This window comes from Lingula anatina, chromosome 1 (genome assembly GCF_051362555.1).
Source record: "Lingula anatina isolate TDL-2025a chromosome 1, LinAna3.0, whole genome shotgun sequence".
In the NCBI taxonomy this organism is placed as follows: domain Eukaryota; kingdom Metazoa; phylum Brachiopoda; class Lingulata; order Lingulida; family Lingulidae; genus Lingula; species Lingula anatina.
The window spans coordinates 4282729-4301404 of record NC_141767.1 but is presented as its reverse complement, the minus strand read 5'-3'; the positions used below and the strand labels follow the sequence as shown (position 1 = coordinate 4301404).

Sequence of the window (18676 nt, the reverse complement as noted above, 5' to 3'; positions counted from 1 at the left end):
TCAATTGCATGAAAAGATTCCACAAAGTTGTGTTTTTAAAGGTGAAATGTTTGAGACCAGCTTACACACATTAGGAACTTTTTATTTTGCAATTTGAATTTATAATGTATATTATACAAGTTCGCCCAAGCATAGGCTACAATTTGTTCCACCAAACCCAAAAGAATTTGTAAGTGCTATTCTACGACCTGGACCTTGTTTCCAGTCTTGAGATTCTCTGATATGGTTAAAAGTCCCCACTGGTTCTGGGTCTTCGAGATTCAGTGTAGGGGGAAGTATTCCTTTGTTAATTGCCAATATGGTTAAAATTGCTTCAACACTTCCTGCTGCTCCAAGTAAATGTCCAATAGCACCTTTGGAAGATGAAACCGAGAGGTGCTGACATTCAGGTCCAAATAGTTCTGAAATGGCCCGTGCTTCAACTGCGTCGCCAAGAGGAGTTGAAGTAGCATGAGCATTAATGTATGTCACATCTTTTGGTGTCAGATTAGCATTCTTTATTGCATTTCCCATGCAGCTGCGTGCACCAGTCCCATCTTCGGAAGGTGAAGAAATGTGGTAAGCATCCCCAGATAATCCATATCCAAGTACTTCAGCATACATTTTAGCTCCTCGGTTAACCGCATGCTCATAGTCTTCTAAAACCACAATACCAGCACCCTCCGACATTACAAAACCATCGCGAGATTTGTCAAATGGCCTCGAGGCTTTAGCAGGTGTGTCATTGAAGTTGGTGCTCAGTGCTCTCATTTTGGCAAACCCTGCTACAGCTAGGGGGTACAGAGATGCCTCTGTCCCCCCACACACCATTACATCAGCATCCCCATACTGTATAAACCTGGAAGCATCCCCCAGGGCATGGAGTCCAGTAGAACATGCTGTGGACACTGCATGGTTTGGGCCCTGAAAAAGAGAGCAGAGACTTTGAAGTCACTAATACTACATTCAAATAGTGAAATAGAAATTATAGTATCAATGAGGGTATGTTTATGTTATTGTTGAAGCAATAAAATAATTTTTTGTACACCAATATAGTACAGCAGGGGCGGATTCAGAGTTATTTCCTGACAGTCTTCCAAATTATCTTTGCTGATCCGTTCTTCATTTTTGACCGTCTTCCGACAGAAAAAATTAGATACCCGCCAATGTAAACTTGAAAATCTGACCGTCTTCTGGAAGACCCAGAAGACGCCCTAAATCCGCCCCTGTACAGAGACCATGAAGTCACTAATTCTACATTCAAATAGTAAAATAGAAATTCTAATATCAATTACTGAAGCAATAAAATAAATTTTTGAACAGCAATATTTTAATCCTGCCTCCATGGCCTACTTCATACTTTCTTGGAAAAATATTATATTGGAAAGATAACTGACTGGCTTTCATACCTTCAAGCCATGCCTCAAACTAATGTGTCCAGCACTCATATTAACCAAGATTCTGGGTATAAAGTGAGGTTTTATTTTGCTGTATTTGCCATCTGAAAGTAAAGCTCCAGCCTCATGTATTTCTTCCATTGAAACCATTCCAACGCCGACAGCTACCCCTAAAAATAGAAAATAACATAGACTAATGAGCCATTTCATCCCTTTAAACAAAAATCATAATTTTGATTTTTCTATATGTCATTGGGATTTTTTATCAAGTTAACACTAGGTATTCATTACTTAATCTTTGCACTTACTGCATGCTGTTATACATAACAATTCACTTTTAATTCACCTGTTCTCTGCCTTTCCTTGTCAGTCTCTGGTTTCCAGTTGGCATCTGACAAGGCCTCACTAGCTGCTGCTAGAGCATACAATGTAGCCTGTGCCATGGATCTCCTTTCTCTAGAGGAAGCAATGTCCTCCAGGTTCAGTTCTCCTGGACAACTTCCTATGGGCACACGCCCTGCCACCTGACTGGGAATACCTGCAAATTCTACACCAAATGGCAAACAGCATCAATCAATATTGATATATCACTCTAGATTTCAACAATACACAAGAATTAATTTTCAATAATTTGAATAGACTTTAATTATCATTTTAGAAGTCTTAAGATTCATGGGTGTTCACTAGTTGAAACTTTTCAATTGATCTGTACAAAGAGGTTCATTGAACAGCAATTAGAGAAATGAAAGGTTTTCACCAACAATGTTGTCTTAAGAAAATAGGTATCAAAAAGCAATTATAGCTTATATCTTCTGATAACTGAACCTTCAGTCTATTAATTGAAACTTGGAACTAATGTAACATTGGGACATTTACAATGTATTTCATACATACTTTAATATTTTTTATAATATACTGTGCAGTACTTCAATATTTCAAATACACTATTTCTTGTCTCCAGTTTGAATTCAGGGAGAAAACAGGAATAAATGGACACAATTGAAAACTGGTTCTTGCCTTTGCCATCTAGTTTAGTCAGGCCACAGTGACCTTTGATGACTCTCTCCCACACATGTGCCGTGCCACAGCCCAGACAAGTCACCAAACCCAGACCCGTCACCACCACACGCCTTGGTTGAAGCATGGCTGTTTAACTTAATCTTCCAAGTCCTCCTTGAAAGGTGAAGGCTTTGATCAAGTATATGAGCCCATTAAAATATACTGTTAAATTACAAATCATGAAGTTTGACATGGGATCCTGAGACACCAAAACTCATAGTAAAAAGAAAAATAAATTTTATTTACAAGAATGGAATTTTAATAAAATCTAATACTATTATTGATATTGATATGCAGTACTAGTGTAATTTACACCCGTGTTACTACAATCTACAAGTCCAGGAAGTAATGTACGTCAGGATTAATTAATACCTGTAGTACCAGTACATGTACATGTACCTAATTACAGTAGAATCAGATTAAATACTTTTTAAAAAAACATCTTTACTAAAGTACTGCATGCCAGTCAATCTGAAATCAGCTTTCTCAACTGTATTTATACAACATACTTTATCTTATAGTTTTAACTACAAACACGTGTGAGATATTTAAAAATAAACGAAGTAAATAGATACCCACCCCCCTTCACGGTTCTACTCCACTGGCCAGCACATGATAACCATTCACTGCGGAGCTATCACCTCTGACCTTTGACCTCAATTGCTCTGACATAGTTTACGTTTTGCTGAGTGACGACCGACGCACAATAGTATTTCCATATCGTTAGATCTTATTCGGATATATTAAACGGTTCAACAGTCCATGTCAGCATGTTTCTGTTCACACCAAGGGGAAGGTCTGGGTCAGTGGGCTCAGTCGCTTCTACTAGGAGAACAAGTGTGAGTTCAGACATGGAGTCTTTTCGTTCAAGGCAACCACGTATGGAGGGAAATCTGAAATGGGTAGACACTCTGTAAGTTTAAAGTCTTCACAATATTTACTGTTTCTATTTTTTGTAACACACACAAAACAACCTGATTTTTAAATCGATAAATGATTTTTGCTTTATATGTGATCCGGCCCACATCAATAGTGCCGATGCTTAGGACAACCTCTGAAAAAAAATAATTTAATTTATTAAAGGGAGGGGGGGAGGGAGCTAACAAGACAAGTGCAGGTGCATGGGATTTTATGCATTTAACCATTAAAAATGTCGAGTTATGCAAATAGATGCATGAAACTTAACAGCTTCTTTTTCATATTGTTTGTAATTGACAGGATCTGCAATTGTGAACAGCATCATTTATTACAAATTTATAAACTATTGAAAATGCACCTGGAATCATATTTGAAAGGCATAAAGTTTCATGTAAAAAAAACATCTAAAAATAAATAAATGAATTGCCAACTAATTTATTTGAGTAGCAGAGACATTGCTTAAAAGCCATAGTCTGAAGGTTCGTTGATCGGAAGGTTCGATAGTCCTAATTAATGCATGAAGAAAACTGTATGGTATACTGGCAATAAAGTGAAGTTCATCAGAGGCGTGTATATATGATTTTAAGGACAAATGAACCTTTGGATTTTCAAGACGCCATCCGCTTAAAGTCATCACACAAATTGATTTAGAAGAGATATTGAATATCACAGAGTTGTGGTGGTGGTGGGGGGATACTGCAAGTTTGCAGAAGTCTGCATGGTTTGGTCTCATTCGATTTAGCTTTAGTACAATTTTCCTACAGCGTTTTTCATAGGCCAGTGGTCACTTTTGTACTAGTATATAATAAGCCTTACTTCTTGCAATTTTAGATCATGCTCCTCCCTTATTTTTATCTCAGTCATTTGCTTTTAAAAATCTTCTTGCATTGAAAATAAATAGAATTTATAGTTGAACTTTAAGTAAATAAATGATAATAAGTCAGCGGAAAATGAAAAAAAAAATACCAAAATGCCGAGGACTCTCAGATTTTTTCAAAATAAAGGTTAGGGGAAAAATATCTTTTGTAGATTAAAAAAACACACAAACAGTTTTGTGCTGTATAAATAGTTGAAACTTTAATGTTTTTTTTTTCTATTTGTTTTAGGGAATGTTCACATGAAGTGATGTGTTGTCGCTTCCATCCTGAGGGAAATGTATTGGCAGTGGGTCAAGCAGATGGGACAATCAAAGTAAGCTTTGATAGAGATACTTTTTACCCTGTGGCATATTTATTGGCCAGATAACAAAATCGGTGCAGTATTTCAATTTGTAATGGAGATAGGAAAAACAAAACTTTCAACTCTGGTTGGCATCTTATGAGACTAGAAAAGGTGAGAATACACATAAAGTGTTGCTAGGTTTTTAAAGATAAGATGGAAACTATTACTGCAGGTAATATCATCTTTAAAAGCAATTATACGGAGGTGATGCACAAAACATGGTGGAATTATACTTTTGTGTAATTGTTTTACAGAACTGAAGAGAAAATAATCATTTAGTTTCATGTTTGATCTAAAAATTCAGTAAAATTACTTTTTACATGCCTGAGATTCTAATTTTTTATTTTCGTATTTTCTTAATTAATTTAGATCTATTTTATATGTGTCATTGTGTATGTGTGTGAAGAAACTATATAGTGCCAAAGAAAGAAAATCAACCCTTGAATTGATGGTTCTTCTACCTAAGTATGTTCACTTGGGAAGAAAACTTATTGATTGCAGAACATGGAGAGTTAAAAGCCATTAAGAAGAATTCTCAGAACTAAATCTAAATTATCAAAAATCAATAAGGGTACTATTTATCAGATTTACCTGCAATAGGTAGAATACTAACAGCAGTAAAGTGTGTGTGTGATGCCATTAGACGCAGAATAGAACACTGGTGCTCAAGGCTGGAAAATTCTACGATTGATCTGCTGTAAATTATTCAAAGTGAACTTTCAATGATTTCCAGTCATCAAATGCACTAGCTCAGAATTCCCAGAAACTTGCCAATATACATTTTCTGATTTTCCTGCTTTATTTTTTATAAGAAAAAAAAATCGATGATAAATTTTAGGATTTTTATTGCTTTAGGCCAGACAACATTGATAAGTTGGTTGACATGTGCAACCAAATCTGATTTTTTTTCCTCTTAAAAGAGGAAAATGCATTTGGCCTGGTTTGGAGAAGTGGAGAAAAAGTGACATTATGAAAAATATTGACAGTGTCGTTTGTATACTGAAAAATTACCCACAATGTATTTGACCAGCATTAACAGTTTTTATGTACTTAAAACCTCTTTACAAAAAACTCGCCAACCAATATATATCAGTAACAGTTCTGTTTGGCCCTACAGCAGTTCTAAAGATTTTTTTTATCAGGCCTTGCATAGTCAAGGCAGTAGAACACAGTTACTAAAATATTCATGGCAGCATTCATACACTGTACCTCTCAACATTATATCTTTGTCATTTCAGCATACAGAAAATGTTTGCTGCTACCTGTAGGGCGTGGATTCTATGCCCATGCTTTAAGTGAAGCAGATATATCTTGTAAATCAATTAGCGATACCACCAACACTTAAATCTCATATGTTTAAAATATATATACATAGATACATCATTTCTTAGCTACTAGAATTATACCAAAATAAACTCACGCTCAGTATATTTGATTTCATGTAGTAAGTTGGGTGCATTTTCTCATTTCTTAGGTTTTCAATCCAGACACGGGGCAGCTTCTCCATGTATTATCAGATGATGAGACCATCCACACTCATTTACCAGTGACCAGCATTAACTTTGTCATAGCAATGGCAGGAGATGACAAAATTGAACATTCTCACATCCTGATGGCAACATGTAAGTCTCCTTGTTTTGATTTTTTTAATAGAATTCTGTTTAAAATTATTTTCATATTGCAGAAATATTTCATTATCTGTACATATTTTACAAGCAATACTGGAAATTTAAAATTCTGTTTATTAGAATAAACATTTTTAATTCTTTAAGTGTGTCTTGTCGAAGTAGCATGTGTTTTTAAACCAGCAATGCTGTGGTATCAAATTTGAAAGCAAGTCTCTTTTGTAAAGGATTAGCTAGATGTTTTAACAGTTGGTGTTGTAACCAGTATTTGGCGTGAAGGGTCCAATGTGTAAACTTGTAGAGCTGGTAAACAAACTTGTTTCTCATTCATCATTGTTGGCAGCAATGTCAACTGTTCAGCCCAAAATAACCCAAGTGAGCAGGGCAGTGAGCTTGCTGTGTGAGTGACAGGTGTTTCTATATAGCTATCAGAGATAAGATCACATTTAAAGATCAAATAAATCAAGTGTGTTCCGAATTTACAGATTAATCATCAGATTACCTCAATTTTGCTTTATCACACATAAAGTATAATGGATAATTCTACTCAGTATCACATTTAATATTTCTTGATGTGTTTTTAATCATTTGTGCATACAACCGTGGGAATTTAACTGTAGGAGAACAAGGTGCATATCCTGTAATTCTTGTATTGGCAGGCTCCCTAGGAAATAATGCCTTTCGTTAAAAGCATTAAAAGTGTGTGTGGCCAGAGTGCAAATAACTGCTGTACCCTGCGTCAAAATGACACCAGGCATTTAATTTTTATTGAAACAAAATGTGCAAATCATTATCAGTGTTGTTTTCTTGTCATTTTAGTGAATTGTCAATTTGAATTACACCAGTGATGAGTACCATGTCCATTGATATTTATAATAACAATTATAAATATTAATACTTAATTAAGAACTAAAATGTGTAAAAACTATATTTTATAGGCTCTCTACACTATTGCTTTTTACACACATATTTATACAAAATATATTATTAACAAAATAGGCATGAGGACTAGAAAATAGCAGAGGATCATAGACAATGGCAAGTAATGGGTATCTCGTTTTGTTAATGCTTTCAGTTATATATACATGCATGGCTCTTAAGCATGATTCACTTAATAGACTGAGCAGCAGCTTAAGTTTTACAGGGTCGTTTCCTGCTCTGGTGGTATCATTAATCTAGTTTTTCTGTCACTATGCTTTTTACATTTCAGTAAGAAATGAGTTTCAGTTTCAATTTTATTGCAGTGGGGGCTCTTGTGATCTTCAGTATTTGACAGAAACCTTTTAGATATGAGCCAGTGCATTTCTTAAAACAGCATTATAAGGTTTTAATTTGACTATCTAAAGCTATTGATCCACGTAATGTTTGCACTAAGCAAAGATTCAAAGTCCTAAGCAAGTATTTCAGATAATCTCAAAAAAGTTACTTTTCTGTTCAAGCAAGAAGAAATTTGCCAAAGAAGCATGTTGTTTATTTAACCCAACACATAAAACACATTTGCATAGTTTGCTCAACTTGTTTCCGCTGTTTTAACTCCACTTGTATAGCAGATGTATTTATACAATAGTGTATTCATTCTTCGTCAGTGTTACTAGCACTGTTATAAAACAAGGGCTATACATTTATCATTGTGTCACTTGCAATGAAGTAAGAACATAGGTATTTAATGGCTGAAATGGCCCTGCATGACCACCGAATGTATTTAGTTATTTCATTGACCACATATAACTGGGGTGAAAAACCAGCAAACCATTCACTGCCACCTGAGGGAAAACAGTAAAGAACCATGGCCTTTGTGTGTTTGCAAGGTGGTCGGAAATTGTACACAGTGGGTTTATAACTCTTGATTATCATCTTGAGACTGAAGAAAAGAATAACGAAGAAGAGCTGCAACTAATTTTAATTCACCCTTGCAGATCCACAAATGTATAATTTATAAATTACCCAGTTATTTTGTATAATAGCGTGTCCAAAAATGTTTTTAGCATACATTGAAAGAGCAAAATGCCAACTGAAGATCAGCATCTACTGAAAATCAGTATTTTGATGTAAGGCCATTTTTATACTTTTATAAATAAACTAAAAAACATTGTCCTCTTTTTTGACATTCAAATATTTCTGTTCTTTATTGCATACAGTTCAGTTCTTTGTCAGATTACATGGTGTTGGCCAGCTGTTACTTTACCAGAAGCCCCCTCAGAGTTCTGTTTTATTGTTATAGTTACTAAATCATTAACTGTCATTTCCTCCTCTCTCCTCGTTTAGAAATAATAATTCATCACCAATAACTTCAATGATGATGCCTAGATTTTTCTCTTCTTTAATTTGAATATTTTGCTCCCTTCATGCATCAACACACATGCTTTGCATAATCAAAGCAGACGTTTCTATACTTGAGAACATTGCACAACCCTAACTACAACATTAGGCAGTAGAGTAATGGGTTCTCGGGATATACATCATTTTCACTGATTCAGCAACATGAATCGATTTGCTGTTTTATAGAAAAAAGCACCAGTTATAACTCAACGCCAGGCAATAACACATATAAGATCACAAATTGTAATGGGCAATAAAGCAATGAAAGTTAGCAATGGACAATAAAAATATCATAACGTTTTAAAGTGCTTTTTTTCTGCGGGAGGGTTAGCCCAATAGGTGAAACACTAAGATTTCTTAGTAAGGCAGCAGGGTTAGCCCAATAGGTGAAACACTAAGATTTCTTAGTAAGGCAGCAGGGTTAGCCCAATAGGTGAAACACTAAGATTTCTTAGTAAGGCAGCAGGCTTAGCCCAATAGGTGAAACACTATTCCCATAGATTTTAGATCGATCTATCTCCGCAGGGAGTCTCACTAGATTACTTTCAGATAATCCGACTTAAATGTCCGTCCCACCTACTACAAGCTGTAAGTGGGTAATTAACTTTCGTGTCCGCCCGGCTGACAGCTATTTAGGGTGAACCCCCAGGGAGTTAAGTCAATCTAAAGTAGGTCGATCTAATCTATGGAAATGAGGTGTTAGATTTCTTAGTAAGGCAGCAGGGTTAGCCCAATAGGTGAAACACTAAGGCTGTATTCCCAGAGCTTTTAGATCGATTTAACACCGCGGGGAGTCTCACTAGATTACTGTCAGATAATCCGGCTTAAATGTCCGTCCCGCCTACTACAAGCTGTAAGGGGATAATTAACTATGGTGTCCGCTCGGCTGACTGCAATTTAGCGTGAACCCCCAGGGAGTTAGGTCTATCTAAAGTAGATCGATCTAATCTCTGGAAATGGGGTGCAAGATTTCTTAGTAAGGCAGCAGGGTTAGTCCAATAGGTGAAACACTAAGATTTCTTAGTAAGGCAGCAGGGTTAGCCCAATAGGTGAAACACTAAGATTTCTTAGTAAGGCAGCAGGGTTAGCCCAATAGGTGAAACACTAAGATTTCTCAGAAATGCACACGCCCCTATAAACAAACAAACAAAGTACCGTGTGACAGTATTCTAAAGAGGTGGCAAAACAGTGTGAAAGAGTTGCTTCATGCTATGAAGTGCAGTGTTCAGCCAGATTAATGGCTGGAAAGAAATTGAATGTTTTTTCCTCTAGTTCCAGCTGTGCTTCAGTGCAATAAACTTTTTCTTAATTTTCATAAAAGAAATTTTTGAGTTATTTCAAAGATCTGATCAATTGGTCAATTGTTAAACTACACAACTGATTATTTCTAGATGCCTCTGGACAGATAAAGTTCTGGCACTACACATCTGGTTCTTGTATCCACACAATCCATGAGGTGAGGCAGACGCTGACTTCCGCATTCACTCCTAGCACAGAAAAGTTTATCACAGCTGGTGCTGACTCTGAGATCCATGTCTATGACACTGAGAGCAAGAGGAAAGTTTTTACCTGTGAGCCAAGGTATGAGACTGTGGAGGTGGGGGAAAAATTGTGCAGGATAGATTTAAAAAAAAAAAGAGATTGGTGCAGATACACGTCTATATTATTAACTGCTAGTTAGGCCATTTAGAGTTTTAATATTAAAAAAAAATTTGTAGGCTGCAAATGACAAATAATGTAAATTCTTCCCCATAGCTCCTGTATTGATAAAAGCAAATACATAATTTATCAAGCCGATAAGTTCAGACAAAAATTGAGGAAAAATAGATTCATTCATTATTTCTATATGTAGAATAACCAAAATAAGGACAGTCTTTTTTTCATAAAATTCATCTTCAGTGAAGTCTTTGCACATCAATATTTTGAAAAAAAAGTAGGAGGAGCAATTGGGCTATGAGCATAATCCAGCAATGTATTTTATTTGTCACCTTTCAGTGATAGTAGAGATTTGATGAATGGTCATCGGCTGAGGGTCTTTGCCTTGAAATTCCATCCATATGAACCCAACATCTTCATATCAGGAGGGTGGGATGATACTGTACAGTTCTGGGATCTGAGACAGAAAGGGTCCACCAGGTGAGGAAATTGCATTTGAATTGTCACTCCTCAAGTCTCGGTCAAAATCCATCATAATATTGTCAACCAGGGGATATTGTTAAAGCTATCAGATATGAAAATTTCGTTCTTTTTAATGTTAATCCTTACAAGGGAGTCTAGATAAGAAAAAACGTTTTTCAAAACAGCTAGAGTAACATGTTGTTCTTCAAACTTGTCACTACATAATATATTTCAGTGAAGCATATTTTAAATTTTTTAAAGATAATCTATTCAATCATAACAGTTATGTTATTGTTGTTGAAGGTCACTGTTTGGTCCACACATATGTGGAGATGCCTTGGATATTGATCCAGTTCATAACCACATCCTCACAGGCTCTTGGAGAAAGGAGAACACACTGCAGGTACAAGATTATATTACATGTACCACTCCTATGGATATTGCATATGGTAGCCCAGATAATCCATAAATGAATAGAACAAAAGAGAGAGAGAGAGTTGGTATCATTAGATTTGCATGAACCTACATATCAGTACCGTTTACAAAGGATGTTAAATTCATGTCTCGGTGTCTGTTTCATTAGAGAAAACTAAAGGCATATTTTCAAATGTGAAGTTCTGCTTTACTTGCAGATCTGGGACTTTAATAATGGAGCTAAGATCAAAGATGTTCCCATAGACCACATGCATTCAAGTCTGGTGAGTGAAACAGTATGGAAGTGAAATGGCACAGGCCTCAGATATCTGCACTGTACTGCAAATGCAGAATGAATTTTTTATTTTTATTTATTTATTTTTTTTTTTGTGTGTGTGTGTGTTTTAAGTCACGGTTTTCATTTATATTGGGTATTTTACTGAGACTGTAGAATAAATCTGCATCAAGTGAATGCAAAGGTTTTTCATGATGTTTTTTTATCATTAAACAGAAGTCAATTCAGTCGTCTAATTATGATAGTCAAGACTGAAGTTGTAATAGAAAAGTTCTGGTTTCCTTCCAGCTGTACTGTGCCCAGTGGCTGGGGAAAGACTACATGGTGTGTGGTGGATGTGACCACAACATGGCCATGGTCATTGACAGAGGCACACTGAATGTAAGTTTGGGTTTTTGAGTTACAGCATTTTAAAATTCAGACCAACTAAATCAAGATTCTACACAATGCCATGACCATTGGCTATTAATTACGTATTGTTATATGTTGAATTTAAATATGTAAATATTAATTAATGGAAATTATAAGCATCACAGCTTGTTGAAAACTTCACACATATTTGATGGGAATAATTTTAATTCAATCCAATATGATGGTTTAACTATCTAGAGTAAAGTATAAAACTAATGTTATGTGATGTTTGTAATACACAGGTAACTGGGCAGGTGTATGATCTCCCTCAAGGTGTTTACTGTGTGGACAGCACAAAAACAGGAGCCATCCATAAGCTGGCCATTGGATCTGAACACCAAGTATACATTGTCAAAAATGAAAAGAAGTGAGAGGAGACTTAGCACAATTTCTTCTATATGTTGAATGAGAGACCTTTTTAGAGGACCTACTGTAGTGAATATGGTAAATGTAACAGTGGCTCAAGATACTACTCAAACTATTGAGTTATGTATACACAATGTCTGCCCACCTCTTTTGTGCCAACAACCATCCAGGTATATTGATATACTTTGTACAATATATACATATCAACGTTTTATAGAGAGACAATCTAGTAAAAATGACAGGAAACTTTCCAAACCAGCAAAAAGAGGCAAAGAACTGCTCGCCACTTTATTTTATTCCATAATTACATATGGTTTAACATTTTTTAACATGAATGCAGTGTCCAAAATTATTTTAAAAGAAAATACAATGTTATTTGTAAAAAAGATTTTTGAGATAGGTATTCCTGGAAGCAGCATGCACTATTCCGTCCACATTACTGCAGTGTCTAAAAGTATTTTAAAACTAAATAGCATTTTATTTGTAAAAAAAAAAGATTTTTGAGATATGCATTCCTGAAAGCAGCATGCACATATTCCGTCCACATTATATATTGTTAGTGTGTTGTTATTGGCATTCTCTATAAGATAAAGTTCTTATTATTATGTAACAGGCATAACCATTCAGTATGCTGATGTATACTCAGAAGTGATACCGATGTCCTTTTCAAAATATTGCTTATTAAGTTACAGTGGATTTGCTACTCTACAAAGTTCAGATAGAATGACTATAGTGTTTAGTATTATATAATGTGTATATTGTGTTTAAAGACATTGTATTGTATCTATTAGCATAGCAGAGCAAGATATATGTGTTTAGAAGTGCTTCCCTAATCTCATAACTTAAGAGGCAACAATACTGGTCTTTGTTAAGTGTGTACATTACATATTAAAATGGATAATTTTATTGTAAATGTCTGTGACTATTATTTGAGCTTCATTTGAAGTGTATGTATTCTTCCTGCATCATTGTGATATTTTGAAAAATGTGATCATTAAAGTTGAGTTTCAGTAACTCAAAGGCGAGTTGTAAAGTTTTTTTAAATATTTTCACAAAGCAACCATGCTGGCAGATATGGTAATTTTAATTACTGATTTACAATTCCCAGGAGTTCAGACTAGGACCTAAAATGTTCTCTCCATCACTTGATTTGGTTTGTGGCACCTCTGGAACAGAGTATAAAAGAGTGTCATCCAAACTTGAGCACTGAATGCTGTCATCATATAAAATCATTTGTACTGGTGGGTTAGACCAATGAACATGCTGCGTAGATCTCGAACTCTCAGAAACAGGTGACCTACTTTCCTCAAACTTCCTGTAGGAGAGGAGCTGCAAGGATCTGGCTAAAATGCATGCATTTTTCTTTTCTACTGAAGCACAGGGTGGGACATCTAACAGTAGGCTGGCTCTATATAGTTCTCCAGGACTAAAAAAACAAAAGTCGCTGTAAATGACGATGTAATATCAGAATGACACCCATTTCTATTGATGACTGTACTTATATATATCTGTGATAAATGCAAAAGGTTATCCAAAATTAGTTTTCAGATTGCATACTTCCAATTTGCTTGCACTTGAAGATTCAATTTATTCCTTGGATTTAATCATGTACTATTCTAAATTTGAGTGAAGTTAATCAAAGGTAAATTGGTCACCAGATACTTGAAAATGGTGCAGTTGTGTAAGTGAGATTAAAATGGTGTAGGATTTTTCACATGCAAACAATATCATAAAAGATAGTCATGCTGTTTATAAAAAATAATTTATTGGGTACACTTGCTTAACATGCACATACCCAAAGACAACAAAATACTAGTGCAGTTAAAAACCTCATTGACTTTGATTTGAGTTTCATGCTGAATAAACAGAAAAAAAGGAGTTATTAAAATAGATAAAGTGTTCACTTTCAAAGGCTTAATTACATCATGGGATTGATAGGTTTACAAAAATAAAAAGTATACATAATATCTAACCAACCTACTAAACCAATATTTCTTCAAATAAACCAAATTACCTCCAAACTACCATTTAAATAAATGGCAACTTTGACATCTGATTTCTCATTTAACACTCTACAAAATGCAAAAGAAATGCACAAGTTGGACTGTCCTTTCCACCTTCATTTCAACGGTTCATACTCAAACAACATGCAGCCCCAAAAGAGGGATGTGGTAAAAACAGACATGCATGGGCGCTCCAACTCGCGTATATATGATCCAACCTTTGTGCTAGAAACAAATGCATGCAGTTGTGAATCAACATTTTCACCTATCATAGTCTGAAAATGAGGAAGAATTTGCCGAGCTTTCCTCCAGCAGAGCATTTTCTTCTTCATCTCCATCACTGAGAAGAGCATCTCCCACCCCACTCATGGAGAAAACGTCCCTGGGGGACTGAAGAGATGACAGTGTTGACTTGGAGTCATCTGTCTCACTGGACGATGTCTCCCTGCTGCTGTTTAAAAGCATCATCATGGCAGTGTTCAGGCTATTATTACTAGTATCTAAGTTGTAGTGGTCTGAGGAGTCTATATTATCAACATCCCCTTGAAAACTTGTACTGTTCTCAGATTGCTCTGATATATCAGATTGCTCTAAACTGTCTGCAGAGTGGTTTACATTGCACCTACTTTCTGCTTTTGGTGTTTTAAACACTTCATAATCTGTTTCAGTGGCAGAAATTGTTTCGGAGCGGCAAGTTCTGAACGTCAGGTCTGTATCAGACAAGCTAGAAACTGTACTTTTATGTGATTCATTTGGTGGTTTGGCTCCAAGTGGAGCCCATTTCATTGGTGTGAAAAATACATCATCTTGATCTTGTTCGTTGGTAGGAACAGTAGCAATTGCATTCGCTGTACCATATGTTTCTTCAGCCTTTTCAGAAATCATTTCATCTTCTGGCAGTTCCTCTAGAGGACTGTCCATGTGAATCATTCCAGCACCTGCTCTGCCAGCCTCATGGCTAATACTGTTTGTGTTTTCAAACAAAGCGCTGTCATTGCTGTCTATTTCATCATTTACTACATTACTGCCACCTAGATTCTTCCTGTTGTTATCTTCACCAATATTGGCACTGTCATCTTCCTCAGTATCTGATTCGTTATTGGATGGTTCTTTTGTCTCAACAAGAGAGTCTAAGCTAGCAAACTTTTCCTCGTCATCTGCTAAGAACACATCACTCATTCTGCTGACAGAGGTGGCCAATGCAGCTAGTGTGCTGTCCACGTCAGAGTCAAGGGAGCTAAAATCTTCCTCTTGCATTGGAACAATTTCTTCATGCACTGTGTTATAAGGACTCCTCTGCAGAGAGGCATCCAGAGCAGCAAGTTTGGATTCAAGCAACTTTTCTATTTTCTCTAAACTTTTCTTTGTGGGTGGTTTCCAACCCATGCCTAATGCTTTCTTGTGTCTGGACTTTGTCTTTGATGGCGGTGCAGCAAACTCGCTGAACTGTATAGACCGCCTCATTTTTTTAAGACTTGTCATCAGTTCCACACCAGCTTTGTTTTTTAGTGGATTTTCAAAAATAGTTTCCCAAACTTTTGCTGGAGGCATGGAAAAATTCTTGTTCAAATAAATCTCTTCTACAGATGGTTCTGAACTTTTTCTCTTTCGTGTCTGTTTCCCTTTTGCCTCTTTTGGACATTTGCTTGACATTTGACTCTTATGATTATTACTGTCCCATTCATCCAAAACATCCATGCTCTCTTTTTGTGGTAAGCTCTCCATATCTTGATCATCTGATGAGCAAATCTGGAGGAAAAAATATCAATTACATAATGATTGATAATAAAAATAACCTTTTCAAGTTTGAAAAGCAAAATGGCTCTTTTATACAGCAAGGTACAAAAACTCATAATTTTTCCTTTCATTTCATCCACTGTGAAATTACAATACCTTTTCTACCCTAATCTACCCAATTCATTTATAAATGATTACCTACATGAATATTTGTACTGTAAAATTACCTTCGAAGTTTCCTCAGCAGTGTCAAGGTCATCTTCATCCCACTCATTTTTTTTAGGAGTGCTACTCTGACGGAAAATCTCAATAGATTTTCTTTTCAGTCTCTTAGATTTTCTGCATGTTTCCATTTCCTCCTCAACTGAATCTATCATGTCAATGTCATTCAGTTCTTCTTCAACTGAATATGTTGGTTCCATCACATAAAAATCAGACGATCGTCTCTTGGATCGTCTACTTTCCTTCTTTGCCTTTTTCTCATATTTCTGATCTTCCTCCTCACAGAAGGGAAGTTCGAGATCGCTGAATTCATCTGGTAAAACCATGTCTTTGTTACTAGATAAATTAACAGTCTCCAATGCAGTTCCTAAGTCAGAGATGTTAAGTTCACTTGAAGGATGTGCAGCAGGAGCTGTCTCTCCATCACAATGCGAGTCCTGGTGGTCCTTCTCCACATTTTCTGATTCCCAATCATTCCTAAGTACAGGTTGTTCAATATCAATAGATTCTTGAATAGGGTTATTCTCAACGTCAGTTTTGTCAGTCTGGAGATGCAATAATTCACTGGAAAAAGAATCTGTCCTAGTTTCCAATTCTTCTTCACTTGGCCTACTGTCCAAATTTTTGCAAGATTTCTTTTTACCCCTGGCCTTTGGCCTCCTGCCACTTTTTCCACCATTTACTTTTCTCCCTCTAGACAATATTGGCTCTGTACACTGGTTGGTATCTGTATTTTCTGTATCTTCTCCGTCATCATAAATGGACTGTAAAACACTAACTGTCTCTGATCTATCAGCCTGCTCAGATATTTCATTCTCCAGATCAGTAATTGGAGGATCCAGTGGTGCTGCTGCTCTGCTTCTTCTGTTAGTTGATCTTCTTCTCTGGACCTGAAATATACAATGAATTTTTTCACTTTTTATCTCTCTCTTTCTTATAATTTTTTTACTTCTATCCCAATCATACTGAACTCACCCCATCTCTTTTTTTTAAATTCAATTTTGAAAATTCCTTTACAAATGAGTTAAAATGTACCTCCCAACGATTAAACATTTGGTAAACTAAACATATTTGGTCACATAAAAATTAATAAGCTTACTTATAGCATCATCACGGTAGTTAATTACCCCCTTACAGCTTTTAGTAGGCGGGACAGACATTTAAGCCGGCAAAGCTGACAGTAATCTAGTGAGACTCCCCATAGGGATAGATAGATCTAAAATCTGTGGGAATGGAGTCTTAGATAAACATACCTTTGCAGGGACTATAACAGCACTGTCATCATAATAAGTGCCTAACCCCACTCCAGGTGACTCTCCCCCAACATCAGTGGATTGCCTCTTTAGCAGGCGCAAGGACCTGCGCCGACCTTGCTGCTTAGAACTGGCATCCTTCTTTGCCTTGGGTGACTCAAATGTTGGGACTTCAAAGTCAGGCAGGTCAAGCTCCCAGGACTCCATTTTCTGAAAACAGAAACAATATATGGCATTCACAACTTATTTCACTGAGCTTACCAGTAACTCCTTAACTCATTTAATGCTTGGCATACAACATAAACAATATTTTTTGCTATTTGGAACTTAAAATAGATGCTGAATCTATTTGTTTATGGATTGTCAGGACATTTAATGCTTGCCATACTACAAAACAATATCATTTGCTTCTTGGGAATTCCAAATAAATGTGGCATCAATTTGTTTATAAACCATCTGGTCTTCCACTATTTTGCCACTCAAGATGAAATTGGCTCTTCTTGGCAATATGGTGGATGAAACAAACAAATGGTAACGTTACAGTGGTATAACTGCGTCACCTTTTTTCCCCAGTTAGATCAATTTTTCTTGTTCAATATCAGGAATTAAAGACTTAGTAAAGAACAACTTGTGATATCCTGACAGAAAATGAAATATAACATATATATGATTAGGTTGCTTTCAGAAATTTAGAACTTGAGAGGGCCATTAACAATTATCAAGCTTTAACTGTTGATATTCAACTTCAGCTAAAGAGAGAAATGTGTGTAAATATCAAATTGCCAAAAATTTTAACTGGTTAGACTATTTTAGACTTTTTCACTTTCATGGTTTCAGCCAAAGTAGTCTTGTTACATAATTTGTGAATTTTTCGTCTGGTGTTTATTGTCCATCAGAATTCTAAATAAATTCTAAAATCATTAACTTCAGTTAAGGCAGTTATGGTTATTCAAACCACAAAACACGAGACCGCAGGCAGTGTGCATAGTACTAATGTTCAAGAAACCACACACACTTCAAGTTAAAGCAAAATAAAATCTATCGAGAACTCATTTGATCATCATCGTAATCATACTGACTACTATAAAAATTGATGCTTTAGATTACTAGGGGAATATACATACCTGTCCTGGGGCTTCGACTATGTGAGATTCTTCAATGTTTGATATAATGCAGCATAAAACACATTCCCCTTCGGCCGGGCTCCGGAAATTTGAAAAAGTAAAATTTACTTGAATAACGTGCCGATAGAGGGCAAAATAGTCAAGATAAAACAATTCCGAATGGTAAGGTAAAAATTCTGACCTTTGATAAATTTGAATTACATAATAATACCAAT

General features: G+C 35.9%; 3 protein-coding genes across 5 annotated transcripts; 1 reads left to right on the top strand and 2 right to left on the bottom strand.

The window, feature by feature from the left end:
- Positions 1–61: 61 nt before the first annotated feature.
- On the bottom strand, positions 62–3136 carry LOC106170215 (3-oxoacyl-[acyl-carrier-protein] synthase, mitochondrial). Of its 3 annotated transcripts, none has more exons than XM_087001718.1 (5): positions 3015–3136; positions 2394–2549; positions 1723–1923; positions 1389–1546; positions 62–903 (listed from the first exon to the last, which is right to left on the bottom strand). In XM_087001718.1, the coding sequence occupies exons 2-5, from the start codon at positions 2518–2520 to the stop codon at positions 112–114; spliced, it is 1278 nt and encodes a 425-aa protein (XP_086857844.1). In that variant the 5' UTR covers positions 2521–2549; positions 3015–3136; the 3' UTR covers positions 62–111. The 3 variants fall into 3 exon arrangements, with proteins under 3 accessions (XP_086857844.1, XP_013405442.3, XP_086857845.1); XM_013549988.3 differs by having other exon boundaries at positions 2394–2564; positions 3015–3038; XM_087001719.1 differs by lacking the exon at positions 3015–3136 and adding an exon at positions 2808–2822.
- Positions 3137–3183: 47 nt separating this feature from the next.
- On the top strand, positions 3184–13142 carry LOC106170202 (dynein axonemal intermediate chain 4). The gene is made up of 9 exons (XM_013549974.2): positions 3184–3348; positions 4460–4544; positions 6049–6196; positions 9910–10099; positions 10514–10654; positions 10940–11039; positions 11269–11334; positions 11634–11726; positions 11999–13142. The coding sequence occupies exons 1-9, from the start codon at positions 3206–3208 to the stop codon at positions 12125–12127; spliced, it is 1095 nt and encodes a 364-aa protein (XP_013405428.2). The 5' UTR covers positions 3184–3205; the 3' UTR covers positions 12128–13142.
- On the bottom strand, positions 12370–18631 carry LOC106170237 (uncharacterized). The gene is made up of 5 exons (XM_013550031.2): positions 18462–18631; positions 17338–17547; positions 16090–16974; positions 14391–15874; positions 12370–13548 (listed from the first exon to the last, which is right to left on the bottom strand). Exons 2-5 carry the CDS (start codon positions 17542–17544, stop codon positions 13218–13220), a joined length of 2907 nt encoding a protein of 968 aa, XP_013405485.2. The 5' UTR covers positions 17545–17547; positions 18462–18631; the 3' UTR covers positions 12370–13217.
- Positions 18632–18676: the final 45 nt, after the last annotated feature.

What these genes read in the sequence shown, in the direction of transcription:
- LOC106170202 (XM_013549974.2), top strand. Translation starts at nt 3,206, where the DNA reads ATGTTTCTGTTCACACCAAGGGGAAGGTCTGGGTCAGTGGGCTCAGTC. An exon ending in AAGCAGATGGGACAATCAAA is followed by an intron (nt 4,545 to 6,048) that starts GTAAGCTTTGAT and finishes CTCATTTCTTAG; the next exon opens with GTTTTCAATCCAGACACGGG. An exon ending in GTTTTTACCTGTGAGCCAAG is followed by an intron (nt 10,100 to 10,513) that starts GTATGAGACTGT and finishes GTCACCTTTCAG; the next exon opens with TGATAGTAGAGATTTGATGA.
- LOC106170215 (XM_087001718.1), bottom strand. Translation starts at nt 2,520, where the DNA reads ATGCTTCAACCAAGGCGTGTGGTGGTGACGGGTCTGGGTTTGGTGACT. An exon ending in GACTAAACTAGATGGCAAAG is followed by an intron (nt 1,924 to 2,393) that starts GCAAGAACCAGT and finishes CATTTGGTGTAG; the next exon opens with AATTTGCAGGTATTCCCAGT. An exon ending in CAAGGAAAGGCAGAGAACAG is followed by an intron (nt 1,547 to 1,722) that starts GTGAATTAAAAG and finishes TTCTATTTTTAG; the next exon opens with GGGTAGCTGTCGGCGTTGGA.
- LOC106170237 (XM_013550031.2), bottom strand. Translation starts at nt 17,544, where the DNA reads ATGGAGTCCTGGGAGCTTGACCTGCCTGACTTTGAAGTCCCAACATTT. An exon ending in CTGCTGAGGAAACTTCGAAG is followed by an intron (nt 15,875 to 16,089) that starts GTAATTTTACAG and finishes TTTTTCCTCCAG; the next exon opens with ATTTGCTCATCAGATGATCA. An exon ending in TCATTTTCAGACTATGATAG is followed by an intron (nt 13,549 to 14,390) that starts GTGAAAATGTTG and finishes TTGTTTTTTTAG; the next exon opens with TCCTGGAGAACTATATAGAG.